The following is a 12,607-nucleotide window of genomic DNA, read 5'->3' as shown; positions in this document are numbered from 1 at the left end:
AGCTAAGGTATAGAAAGTAAAAGAGATTTATATGTAAAACATTAATATAATTTTTGCATTTTTTATAAAAATCGTAATTTATTACATTAATATATACAATATCATAAAATAAGCATATGAAGATAAAAATAATATTTCTCAGTCTCTTCGATATCAATGTATGTAATTATTTTTATATTAGTATTTAAGTGTAATAATTTCATATTGGTAAATAATTTAGTTTTATCCTTTTTTTATATAGATTTTTATCTCTCAATAAATCAATAAATATATCATTATTATACATATATTATACATATATTATACATACATACATACACATATATATATATATATATATATATATATATATATATATATATTGATTTTGTATATAAGTACATAAATAATTTATTACACATAATTGTTACACATGTTTGTAACACATAATATTTTAAATCATTTTACACAAAATTAAAAAATTGAAGAAAAATTCATAATTACATCGATATTTTTTTAATCTAAAGTAAACTTACATACCTTACAATTTTCTACATATATATATAATACGTCTTCAATTTATTTTTCTCGTTTTTAGGAAATAATATTTGCGTATATTCAATCTGACATGCAAACATAAATTCTTCCTCATCTTCAAAGTTTTTTGAAGCTTTTTAATCTCGTTCTGGATAATACTGAATTAATATTTTGGAAAGTTCTTGAGCTAATTCAATCGATGATGCGCATAATACCCTTCTGCTCATCACATCAAACGGATCTCCTAAGAACGTAAGAATAAAATAAATGATAGTTCACTGCATTAACTCAGCATCTTTTATACTGATTTATGCACATAATATTTTGCAATTGTGCTTACCAGCTGGATCTATCGTCACACCACCAGCTTCTCGAACAATAAGATCTCCGGCTGCAATATCCCATGCGTGTATACCAAATTCGAAAAAAACATCAGCACCACCGAGAGCTACCATGCACATATTCAAAGCTGCCGAACCAAGCGATCGTAGTCTACATGATAGTAGGGGATAAATGTCTTTAATGAAAAAAATATCTCTTTGTGCAAAAATGTAGCTCGTAAATATGTTTTACCCATGGATACGTGTTGTAAGGATCTTAATATTTTGCAATACTATTTCCAATTTTTCCGGATCTCTGCTCGTTCCCATTTCTATCATTACCAACGAATTACGTAATTCTGAAATAACAACGTCAGATAGAATAATAAAAATAGATTGTCAATTAAAATCGGATAAAATCATCGAGCATTTATAAGATTGCGAGGATTAATACTGTGATAATATTTTGTGTTTCTAGAAATAGAGATAGCAAATTTTACCCTTTTTATCTGATACGTGAATCGGAGCACCATTAAGAAAAGCGCCCTGACCCTTACGGGCGGTGAAAAGCTGTTCCAAAATCGGATTATATACTATTCCTATTTCCGCCGTTTTATTAATAAGTAACGCAATCGATATGCACGTGTGCGGTAAACCATGAACGAAATTCATTGTGCCGTCGATCGGATCGATTATCCATGTTGGCGCATTTGTTAGTTCTACCTTCTGGCCCATAGCAGTACTCTCTTCGCCAATAAATCTGTATTTTTTTTTTTTTTATAAATATATGTGAGAACATATGAAGTTTTTCTTCTTCTATTAATGCACCAATTCAAAAATCTAATTTTTACCTTTCTTTTTCTAGTTTCTAAGACATTTTTAAGATTTTCACTATTATGAAATATGTTTTTTTATACAATAATTATATTGTCAAATTTTTTATAGTCATATTTGCAAAGCTTATAATTAAAATCGTATATATGCGGGAGCGATTAATAAATATTATTCATTGTAATGAGACTCGATATAATTTTCAATGAAAAAATTATATATAGTGAATTGTATATGTGCAGCCCATATATAATGCGCATTAAAATTTAATTACTTACTTATGATCAGGATATTTGGAGGATATTCCGTTGATTAAAAGTTTTTCTACCTTTTGATCCCATTCTGTAACTAAATCAACGTCACATGATTTTGTAAGTACGTCTTTGTGTTGATGAATCTTTTCATTGACAATCTACAAACGAATATACGAATACAATGATATAATTTAAATTTTTTCTTATATAAGGTGCATTAAAAAATTCAATGGTCCGATAATAAAGCTTTTAGAGCCGTGATAGAGAATTATAAACAAAAATATACTATCGCTATATATATAATATTGAACATTTATATCAGGCAGTAAAAGATTATTTAAAAGGCATAGCTTTTAAAGCGTTTCTTCTTCAATTACTTGTACTTATTTCTCTCTCACACTGTATACAAATTATTTTGCATCTACAGTTGTAATCTATCTAACATGCCTTAAAAAATTGAATGATTTCGCAAAATCTTATAGGAATATTAAAATTGACAAAATTATTATATATATATATATATATATATATATATATATATATATATAAATTACTACTTTTTAATATCAAAATATAATCTGCTTCTGCGATTGCCATCAATCAATATGATAAGTCAAGTTAATATCATGACACACAATTAAAAAAAAATAAAGCATTCGATAAAATCGATAAAATCTATCTGCGTATTTTATTATCACATTCAAGAAAATAAGATTACTTGCATTTTAGTCCCTCGACTTACCGAACCAGCTTGTTTCACAAGCCGCAAAATCTCAATATAACACTCATCGACATCCGTAAACATGATTTATTAGAGTTGTGTGAGAAGCGACCCTTTATATTTATATGTAATGGATGGAATGCCACACCGCCACAGCGACACGCGCTTTACACACGAAATGGTTCCGCTGTAATTCTTGCCTGTATCGACGCTCAGTTGGCACTGACATCAAGTTCCGTTGAGCTCCGTAGCTTTCAGACTTTGACGTAATGCGTAATCGCTCGATATACACACTATACTATACCTTCCACCACCACGCCAGTCGCGTGAATCGATTCTCATACAAACACCGGAAGAGCTAAAATAAATAACAATACATTCACTAAAATAAAGTATCTGTTATTTCTATATCTGATATAAGGAGAAGAAAAAGGAGAGAAGAGGCAAAAAAAGAAATAATACATTCTTCATCATGTAACAGAACAATCGTAATTTTTTATAATGTATTCTTAACATATATACATATATGTCTATATATAAGTTACATAGTCATATCTGTACTTATGTTGTTTGTTTTATATATTTCTCTACGCGTACAATACATATACATTTATTATCACACCTAAGGTTGTCTTGTTCCGCAAGGAATGATATGTATGTGACGTAACTCCCAAAAAAGGAGCACGAGGCAACTTTCATTCAAAAGTACGTTCGTACATTCGTATCTTCTTTCAATCACGCTATACCTTGAATAGCGAAGAGAGAAGATTTATCTCCCAATTTCAAAAGCTTATCAAAGAATATGTAATTGAAACGAAATACAGTACATTAAATGTTACAGACACCCTGTGTGTATACATAAATAGAATTGTAACATATTATATATACACTAAATTGCAGGAAGCAGAATACCGTCTTTTTTGCAATATCCGTCCGTTACATATATATTTATACGCGTCACGTATAGTCATGTGCTATGCTCACATCTGTTAAGTAATACAGTTATTAGTATTTGTGCAATCAACTTTTTATCTATCGTCTACTATCGTGCTGTGTACTATGGGTTTCTTGTATTGAGCGTTTTCCTTGCAACTAATTTCAAATTTAAATAGCTTAATAAACGGACATTTATAGGCAACTTAGCAAGATGCTTACGTAAAATATGTATCGCAGTCGCAGTAACTCCTTGAGGAGAGCGACCAATAATTTAATCAATTAATTCTATTTATTCGGTAATTCTATTAACAATTTATCCCTTGGACACATCTCTCTTGTCTCTTTTGAAAAAATGGAAGAAAATAAAAAAGAGACGTGTCAAAAGAATAATAATAATATTCATATTTCTAATCACTCTAAAAACTGGAGTGACAATAGATAGAATTCGATTAACGAAAAAAAAGATAACAGTATCTTTTATACATTTTGTACGTTTATAATTATTAAATTAATAATTGCAATAAGATCATAAAATGCGTCTCCAATATTGTGCGAATACGTAGACCGACTTGTTTTTTTTAATGTGCAATCTAAATATATTATTTTTATTTTGAAATTATCCGAAAATCGTGCGTCATGTTGTCAATATTCATCGAAATTATGCGAAAAGTTTTCTCAAGATATTTTCATTTTCTTATAATAAGCAAGAAATACATATTTTAAACATTTGGCCTTAATTCCAAGAGAAGCTTGATGACAGTCTCGTCGGCCAGTGTAGAAGTATCTCCGACATTATCGTCGCCCGCTGCGATTTTTCTCAGCATACGTCTCATAATTTTACCGGATCTTGTTTTCGGTAAAGCTGGAGCATGCTGAATAACATCCGGTGAAGCAAATGCGCCAATTTTTTCGCGTACTATTCAAAAATTATTTCATTGCAATTTATAATTCATAATATAATTAAATCGATTAATTCTACAATAACTCACCTCTCTTTCTAAGCTCAAGTATCAATTTTTCATCAAACGACTTCCCGTCACTCGGCGTAATGAAACAATACAAGCATTCACCTTTAATAGCATGTTTTTTACTGACTACTGCGGCCTCAGCTACCGAAGAATGTTCTGCCAATACATTTTCAACTTCAGCCGTTGACATTAGGTGACCGGAAACGTTCAACATATCATCGATACGACCGGTTACCCATAAATATCCGTCAGCGTCGCGTCTCGCTCCTAAAATCACAAAAGAGATTGATAGTGTTAAATAAATGTTCAAAGTATTTTAATTTTAAAATTTTTCTATTATAAAATCGGAATAGAGTTGATGAATAGAGATTATATAATAAAATCTGGATTTTCTAGAAAATATAATATATATTTATCCTGATATATCATTTCGCTTGAATATATCTGAATGAGGCTACGAACATTGCATGTCTCGTTGTCAGGCAGTCTCATGAATTTGAACGTGCAGCATGTAATTTGAATCACAAAATTGTTAGATCATGTAATCACAATTGATCAAAACCACAAGATTTATCGTCCGCAAAATTCATGCAGAAACGAATAACGTCTAATTTAAATCGTCATGACATAACTTGAAAATTTCAACATAAAATGGCATTTCAGAAGATCAAAGCCCGTCAGATATTTGATTGCAGAGGCGAACCGACTTTAGAAGTCGATATAATTACCGATATCGGTTTGCTCCGATCATCGGTACCCTCAACTGTGCTGGTCAATCCGAATCAGGCGCGGGAGATTAGAGACGAAAACGCGGCGGCTTATCACGGTCGTTCGGTATTCAAAGCCGTCGATATTATTAATAATGTGATCGCTCCGCAAATAATAAAGTCCAAATTGGAGGTTTGTCAACAAGCCGCAATAGATGAATTGCTGATCAGATTGGATGGCACGAAGAATAAATCGAAACTCGGTGTGAACGCCATTCTCGGAGTCTCCGTAGCTTGTTGCAAAGCCGGAGCAGCCAAGAAGGGTCTCCCAGTTTACAGGTTACTATTAATTTACTATAGTTCCTTTCCGGAATTAATTTAATTAATCGATTACGCAAAAAAATTTTCCAATGTTTTTATATGGAATCTTATAATCTTTTGCTCATTTTTAAGATACATTGCCGAATTGGCTGAAAATAATCAATTATTTATACCTGTACCGAGTTTCAACATGATCAGCGGGGGACGATACGCTGGCAATATCTTACCATGTCAAGAATTTGCGATATTACCTATAGGTAACATGTGCAAAAATATACAAACCAAATATACAATCTTAACTTTCCGAATATTCGACCACTTTTCTTGCAAATATGCAGGTGCTGAGAGCTTTGCCGATGCTGTAAAAATGGTTACTGAAATATATCGAGTACTAGAGAAAAAGATCATTGATGATCAAGAAATACAAGGCCCGCTTCCAGTGAGCGACGAAGGAGCCTTTGTTCCTGATTTGAAGGATGATAAGGCCGCCCTGACTCTTTTGAACGCGTCTATTAAAGACGCTGGTTACGAAGGCAAGATTAAGATAGCATTGAATATGGCAGCAAACGCTTTTTATAAAGAAGGTCCCACTATATTTATATTTTTCTGTTTGTATAGATAATAGAGTACCCTAACATTTTCCGCGTTTATATTTATGTATAGGGGGATACGATCTAGCATTTAAGACAAAGGATTCCGATCCCGCCAATTATTTGGGAACTGAGGCTTTGCGAAACCGATATCTAGAATATCTATCTGAATTTCCAGCGATAGTGTCGATCGAAGACCCTTTTCATCAAGAGGATTGGGAAAGTTGGTTAACGATAGCTAATCAAAAGATTCAAGTGGTCAGTGATGATCTTACCGCAATGAATATCGAAAGAATCGAAGAAGCAATGGAGAGGAATATAGCGAATTGCCTCATATTAAGACTGTCGCAAATTGGAACTGTAACAGAAGTCATTAATTGTGCAAAGATGGCAAGAATCAACGATTGGGGCTATATCGTGAGCGCAAGCCAGGGCGAAACGGAAGATAATTTCGTTGCTGATATGGCGGTTGGACTTGCCGCTGGCCAGTTCAAAGCTGGAGCACCCTGCAGGTAATGCGATGTGATGAAATAATACTTAAAATTTAGAATTAATTTCAAATCCATTTATCTATCGCTGATCTATTTTTTCAATTAAATTTATCTTTATCTAGCGTTCTCAATTGTGGCATATAAAAATCATATCTTTTAAATGATTGCAGGAGTGAAAGAATGGCCAAATATAATCAAATTTTGAGAATCGAAGAAGAACTCGGCAAAGAAGCCAAATATGTTGGACTTAAATATCGAAATCCTTTAGCAAAATAACGTGAATAACTATGCGTTTTCAAAATAAAGTGTATGCAAAATGATCGTAAAAAAGTATAAATATACTTACCATCTCCCGTACAGTAATATCCTTTGAATCGCTCGAAGTATGCACTCTGAAAACGTGCATGATTGCCATAGAGAGTCCGCATCATACCAGGCCATGGTTGACGGAAAACAAGATACCCCTCTCCTTCGCCTTCTATTATATGACCATCTTCGTCGAGAAGTTCCGCCAAAACTCCAAAGAACGGAAATGTCTATATACATTTATTGTACGTTAGAAATAAGCTATTCATATATAGTATGTACAAGACAAAATTACATTAATTAGAAATTATTTACCGCGGAGCCTGGTTTCATAGGTGTGCAACCTGGTAGCGGTGTGATTACGTGGCCACCAGTTTCCGTTTGAAAGAAAGTGTCCGATATGCTGCATTTACCATGGCCGACGACATTGTAATACCATAACCAGGCCTCGGAATTGATTGGTTCACCCACTGAACCAAGGACCTGAAATAAATATATATGTAAATATAAATATAATAAACATAAATTTTCGTACTTTAAGATAATTGAGAAAGATAAACTCTTTGAGATTTACCTTAAGCGAGGCTAAACTGTTCCTCGTCACGTAATCATCGCTAAATTTCATTAATGATCTGATAGCAGTTGGGGCCGTATAAAATTGCGTAACTTTGTATTTATCGACAACCTTCCAGTATCGATCCTTGTCCGGATAGAAGGGTACACCCTCGAACTATTAACAAATGCAGATTTATCAGAAACAGAGAAAACAAATGCAGAAAACAAATGCATTTATTATTAAAAATAAAGAAAAAGCGATGTATGATCTATGTAAAAAAAATAATGTGGAAAATGCATATGTACCAAAACAGACGTTGCACAGCACGCCAACGGACCGTAAACCACATAAGTATGCCCTGTAATCCAACCGATATCGGCAGTACAAAAGTAAATATCACCCGGATGATAATCGAAAGAATATTTAAAAGTTGTCGCTGCAAAGATCATATATCCTGCGGTAGTATGAAGAAGACCCTTTGGTTTTCCAGTAGAGCCGCTATATACGATAGAGAAATGAAAAATAAATAAGGACAGAATTAAAAAAGCTATATAGAAGAGTTATTTATTTTATCGATTCTATTTTCTCTATTATTATTTGTTCTCTATTATTATTTGTTCCATGAGCAATCGTCATAATTCATGAACATATAATTCGTACCTCGTGTAAAGAATAAAAAGTGGATCTTCGGCAGCCATCCAAACTGGATAACAGCTCGGTTCTGCGTCCTCCATCTCGTCATGCCACCAAACATCTCGATCGTTGTCCCAAGAAACATTAGTCAACTCTGTATCACCATTGCTAGTGCCATTCACACCGTTCATTTTACCCTGAGGATGGCTGAGTCTTCTCAAATGCGAAACGACGATGCAGCAGTCAATTTGATAATTCTGTTTCTTGATCTTCTCCAAGGCTTCATCGCAGATATTTTTTAACAGAAGTAATTTCTCCCCTCTCCATACACCATCTGTAGTGATCAGGATTTTGGCTTTGGAGTCCAGTATGCGTTCCGCCAAAGAATCGGATGAATATCCTGCGAACTGCGAACATACATTGTCTTTTTTGCCGTACTAATTCATTATTTGCTGATTGTTTATTTCGCTATCTAGGGTTTCACTTACCACCACGCTATGAACCGCCCCTATTCTCGTGCAAGCTAACATGGCGATCGGTTGCTCCAAGATATTTGGCATATAAATCACTACTCTGTCTCCCTTAGTAATACCTTTTGACTTGAGAACGTTTGCGAATCTGCATGTTTCTTCAAGCAGTTTTTTATACGTCAGGCGTGAATAATCTTCTGGATCGTTTCCTTCCCTAATAATAATATATCTTAATATCGATGAATATTCATTGAGAAGAAAGAAAAATATAAACACTATTATTCGCATTATACGTAAGAAATCACGGTAAGGATCATCTACATAAATTTGAAACTTTTCGAGCAAATCTCATTTATCTTAACAATTTTAATTATCAAATAATACCTCATATTTTTTTAATAGTATGTTACTAATATGAATAGATTTCTTTTTGTCCTTTAAAAAAAGATTAAATTTGAAATAATATTATATAGTTAAAAATTTACTCTAGGTAAACCTTTACAAATTGAATCACAATCGCCTATTAATTTAATGTTCAAAGTGGATCAGATTGCTTAGAGTCTCGTGCAGTCTTTTTCTTAATATTATATTCTATTTTAAAAATATCTTGTGTACAATATCTTGATATAAAAAATCAAGTTTCTAAAAAAATATCCATGTCGTCGCGTTACATATAATTATATTTAGAAAAATCTGTGAGAGAAAAAAAAAAGAGATAATGATTATATAAATACAATGTGAATACGATTATGTAAATTTGCATTAAAAGCATTATCGTGAAATAAACTATTACATAAGACACTCAGAAATTTTGCAAATATGCGCTTATCTAATATTGTAGGTCGCAAATAATTAAAAGAAGATTAAACGAATTGACCTATAAAATAAAACTTTTGATAATATTATCTGTTACTTCATGTTATTTAAATAATAAATAATTATATGTAATAAAATTGCACGTGATTTTCTTTGTGTAAAATAATTGTTGCTAAATAAGAAATGTAATGATTAGCAAATATTTAAAAATACAAATTAACATTATATTAAAGAATCAATTAATCAATAATGTTTAATTTATTAAGCCAATATAAATCATGTAATGACAAAATCAATAGCGTTCATGTTTTTTATTTTTTGTAATATATATATTATATATATACTACCACAAGACTAAGCTTTTATGATTGATCTTATTCTTACAGATGTAGCTATTATTTCCCGCGTTTGTATTCTCTGTAATCCATATATGATATATATGTACAACCACACAAGACTTAAGTTCTTGCGGTTAATTTTATATAGTCCCATACATATAGATATTATTTTTCGCGTTCACATTCTTTCTACTCCATATACAACCGCAAAACTAAGCTTTTGTAATTTATTAGTCTCATTATCTTAGTCTCATATAGATATTATCGTTTAACATTATTACAATGCTTGAAAATGACCTTCATCTTTGTTGCCTCTCTAAATTCAGGGCTAAACGCAATCATTTATGGACATATGTCATTAACATATTGTTTTCTATTATACATTTTGTTATTCAGTAATTCAATTTAAATAATATTACATTTATACTATTTTCTTTGATTCTATTACATCACGTTTTCGTTTTTTGTTCTTTTTTTTATTGAAATTGCATTTTTAATGATTCTTTGGTGTCAATAAAATTATATTAATGTAAACAAATGTTATTAATTTTCACTCGCGTGACTGAATTATGTTCTTGCGCGTGAGAGTGATATGTAATAAATAACGTGATCGCGCGCGATGCCTCGCTGGCCAATGAAGATGCAGGTGACTATATATCAAATTTTTTTCGAAAAATAAGGACAGTGTCTGATTGTTTTTCATAAATACTTTCAATACTACATCGCGTTTAATAAATAAAATTGTATTGTGCATTTACAATTAAAATTTATTTAGAAAATAAGAAATACATAGAAAATTTATTTTTAAAAGTTGAGATTTTAAAAACGCCATATACGGAGTACTGATGTTCTCGATATTGTCGATGATAAATGATGATCCGTAATCCGGTGTAAATAGCTTAGGCCGGGTATTAAATATGTATGAAGCGTGATATCGCGAAACTGACGTTTCTTCGCTTATTATATGACGTTTTTCGTGGGTACAGATCAAATTTCTAAAGATTTTGGGCAAACCTGTTTTACTTGCCGCATTAAAAATTCATCGGTGCCATTGATAAATAATTATGGCGTAATAAAAATACGACGTACGATTTTACATAAACATAAACTTGGAGTATATATGAATGACTTGCGCCTTCGAAGATATCCTTTGCATGGAAATGAACTGTTGGGCGATTGGTTATTATCTACTTTAATAGATCATTATCAAATCCAAATCGTGTAAAAAAATCCATTTTTGAATTGTTATAATATATTCTTACCAGTAAAATGCAATTTTATCTCCATGTCCGCTCTTTACAGCCTTATCGAGCAAATTGAAGCTAATATTCGTTGTTGCTCCTTCCATCCATTTTATGAAAACATCACCTTTATCTACATTGAAATTGTATGAGAAAAACTTGTCTTCTATCGCTGGTGTTTCCCAGTAAAATTCCTTGGCAATTTCACCCCAGAACTTCACTGGATCCTCTACAGATCTATAAAAAAAAAAAAAAAACAAAAACAAACAAACAAACAAATTTGTCTCAATTTGAATTATCTCATTATTCTTCGATTGATTCCATGATACGTGAAAATTCAATAATTTCTTTATTGCTTATTAATATATGATCATTTTATTAAAAGTTGAACGTCGCTATTAGTAAAAACAGATAGATTCGAGTTTAACGAATCATCGATTTTCTTCTTTCTTATATAACAACTTTTCATTCTGTTCTATTTACAAATTTATACATGTTCGGTAACCCGCAAATTATGCACATTATTATTACACATTATTTTTGCATTAATTAAATGAGTTCACAGTCCAATGGAATAAATTATAGATTGAATAAACAGGTCGTAATAAGCCTATACCAAAATTGTAATCAGTATTTTAAACGAATTTTCTCATTCAAAAAGATGCGCATATTGCTCGCAAGAATTCTCATTATAAAATTAATCGAATCGATGTGAAACATTTGATTAACGCGATTGATCGAAAGAGCAACATTTTTCATATTTTTAATACTATTCGGGAAAGCGCTTGTCCCTTAAACTGAGAAATTTGTCCCACCCGTACACGGGATCGATACTGCGCTTTCTCTATTCGTGCCCTTTATAAAGCGTTTAGGTAAAGACTCGAGAGCAATTTCAATATCTAAAACACCGTCCAGTTTATCTAGCATGCAATTCTCATCGCTGTACGTACAAAAAAATGCAATATTTTCTTCCCCATAATTAACAATCTTGAACGTTCATCTTTGAGGAGCTTCGAGCTTACGGAGATTCGTCTCTTTACTGTTTATCGTTGATTCTAGTCTGAACAACAAATAAATTAACGATTAAACACATTATTCGCGATTGTCATTGCTTGTATACTTTTTTACATTTCGCGTCGCATTTTTGCATCACAACATTTGGCTTCGACTCGGCTTCAATTTCCGAATTCGATACTCAAGAGAAAGAGAGACAGAACGCTAAACAATTTTTAGCGTTAAAATTTCATTATTATTATACTCACTTCTTATGCATTTCCCTGTACTGTTCCATGCTACTGCAGTGCGATCTTTTCATGATCTCCGGATTGGGGTAGTAGATTTTATCCGCCATGTTTTTCACCCTTTCGTTTCCTTTCCGCTTGTGTCAAAATTCAATGAGCCGATCAAGGATGATCAAAGATAAGGGGAATATTATTGTCGGCGTTTTGCGTCGACTGTAAGAAATTTAGAATTTTTGTAACGAGATGACGAGGGCTATACAAGACTGTCCAAATTGTCGTAGACAACTTGTGCGCTTCCCACGACTTTACCCGCTCGGCTGATAAACTGCGACTGATTCCACTGTATCGCAC

General features: G+C 32.2%; 3 protein-coding genes across 4 annotated transcripts; 1 reads left to right on the top strand and 2 right to left on the bottom strand.

The window, feature by feature from the left end:
• Positions 1-272: 272 nt before the first annotated feature.
• LOC126854067 (inositol monophosphatase 1-like) lies at positions 273-2,996 on the bottom strand. The gene is made up of 6 exons (XM_050600466.1): positions 2,664-2,996; positions 1,946-2,079; positions 1,337-1,596; positions 1,090-1,195; positions 857-1,008; positions 273-760 (listed from the first exon to the last, which is right to left on the bottom strand). The coding sequence occupies exons 1-6, from the start codon at positions 2,724-2,726 to the stop codon at positions 654-656; spliced, it is 822 nt and encodes a 273-aa protein (XP_050456423.1). The 5' UTR covers positions 2,727-2,996; the 3' UTR covers positions 273-653.
• A 121-nt stretch (positions 2,997-3,117) lies between these two features.
• LOC126854066 (acetyl-coenzyme A synthetase) lies at positions 3,118-12,596 on the bottom strand. Of its 2 annotated transcripts, XM_050600465.1 has the most exons (11): positions 12,543-12,593; positions 12,278-12,469; positions 11,037-11,252; positions 8,639-8,834; positions 8,178-8,557; positions 7,823-8,015; positions 7,536-7,691; positions 7,277-7,444; positions 7,002-7,191; positions 4,568-4,813; positions 3,118-4,494 (listed from the first exon to the last, which is right to left on the bottom strand). In XM_050600465.1, exons 2-11 carry the CDS (start codon positions 12,364-12,366, stop codon positions 4,298-4,300), a joined length of 2,031 nt encoding a protein of 676 aa, XP_050456422.1. In that variant the 5' UTR covers positions 12,367-12,469; positions 12,543-12,593; the 3' UTR covers positions 3,118-4,297. The 2 variants fall into 2 exon arrangements, with proteins under 2 accessions (XP_050456422.1, XP_050456421.1); XM_050600464.1 differs by having other exon boundaries at positions 12,278-12,596.
• On the top strand, positions 4,822-6,991 carry LOC126854068 (enolase-like). Its single transcript, XM_050600467.1, has 5 exons — positions 4,822-5,592; positions 5,707-5,831; positions 5,913-6,158; positions 6,238-6,676; positions 6,826-6,991. Exons 1-5 carry the CDS (start codon positions 5,198-5,200, stop codon positions 6,929-6,931), a joined length of 1,311 nt encoding a protein of 436 aa, XP_050456424.1. The 5' UTR covers positions 4,822-5,197; the 3' UTR covers positions 6,932-6,991.
• Positions 12,597-12,607: the final 11 nt, after the last annotated feature.

Source organism: Cataglyphis hispanica, chromosome 13 (genome assembly GCF_021464435.1).
Source record: "Cataglyphis hispanica isolate Lineage 1 chromosome 13, ULB_Chis1_1.0, whole genome shotgun sequence".
Lineage (NCBI taxonomy): Eukaryota > Metazoa > Arthropoda > Insecta > Hymenoptera > Formicidae > Cataglyphis > Cataglyphis hispanica.
The sequence above is the reverse complement of the archived record's forward strand: the minus strand, read 5'-3'. Positions and strand labels throughout refer to the sequence as shown.

Bases quoted from the DNA above. Each gene is read 5' to 3' on its own strand.
- LOC126854067 (XM_050600466.1), bottom strand. From the start codon at position 2,726: ATGTTTACGGATGTCGATGAGTGTTATATTGAGATTTTGCGGCTTGTG. The intron at 1,196-1,336 runs GTAAAATTTGCT...TTGTTATTTCAG, and splicing joins TCACGTATCAGATAAAAAGG to AATTACGTAATTCGTTGGTA. The intron at 761-856 runs GTAAGCACAATT...TTACGTTCTTAG, and splicing joins TGTGACGATAGATCCAGCTG to GAGATCCGTTTGATGTGATG.
- LOC126854068 (XM_050600467.1), top strand. From the start codon at position 5,198: ATGGCATTTCAGAAGATCAAAGCCCGTCAGATATTTGATTGCAGAGGC. The intron at 5,593-5,706 runs GTTACTATTAAT...CTCATTTTTAAG, and splicing joins AAGGGTCTCCCAGTTTACAG to ATACATTGCCGAATTGGCTG. The intron at 6,159-6,237 runs GTCCCACTATAT...ATTTATGTATAG, and splicing joins AAACGCTTTTTATAAAGAAG to GGGGATACGATCTAGCATTT.
- LOC126854066 (XM_050600464.1), bottom strand. From the start codon at position 12,366: ATGGCGGATAAAATCTACTACCCCAATCCGGAGATCATGAAAAGATCG. The intron at 8,835-11,036 runs GTAAGAATATAT...TATTATTATTAG, and splicing joins GATAAAATTGCATTTTACTG to GGAAGGAAACGATCCAGAAG. The intron at 8,016-8,177 runs GTACGAATTATA...TATCGTATATAG, and splicing joins CTTTTTATTCTTTACACGAG to CGGCTCTACTGGAAAACCAA.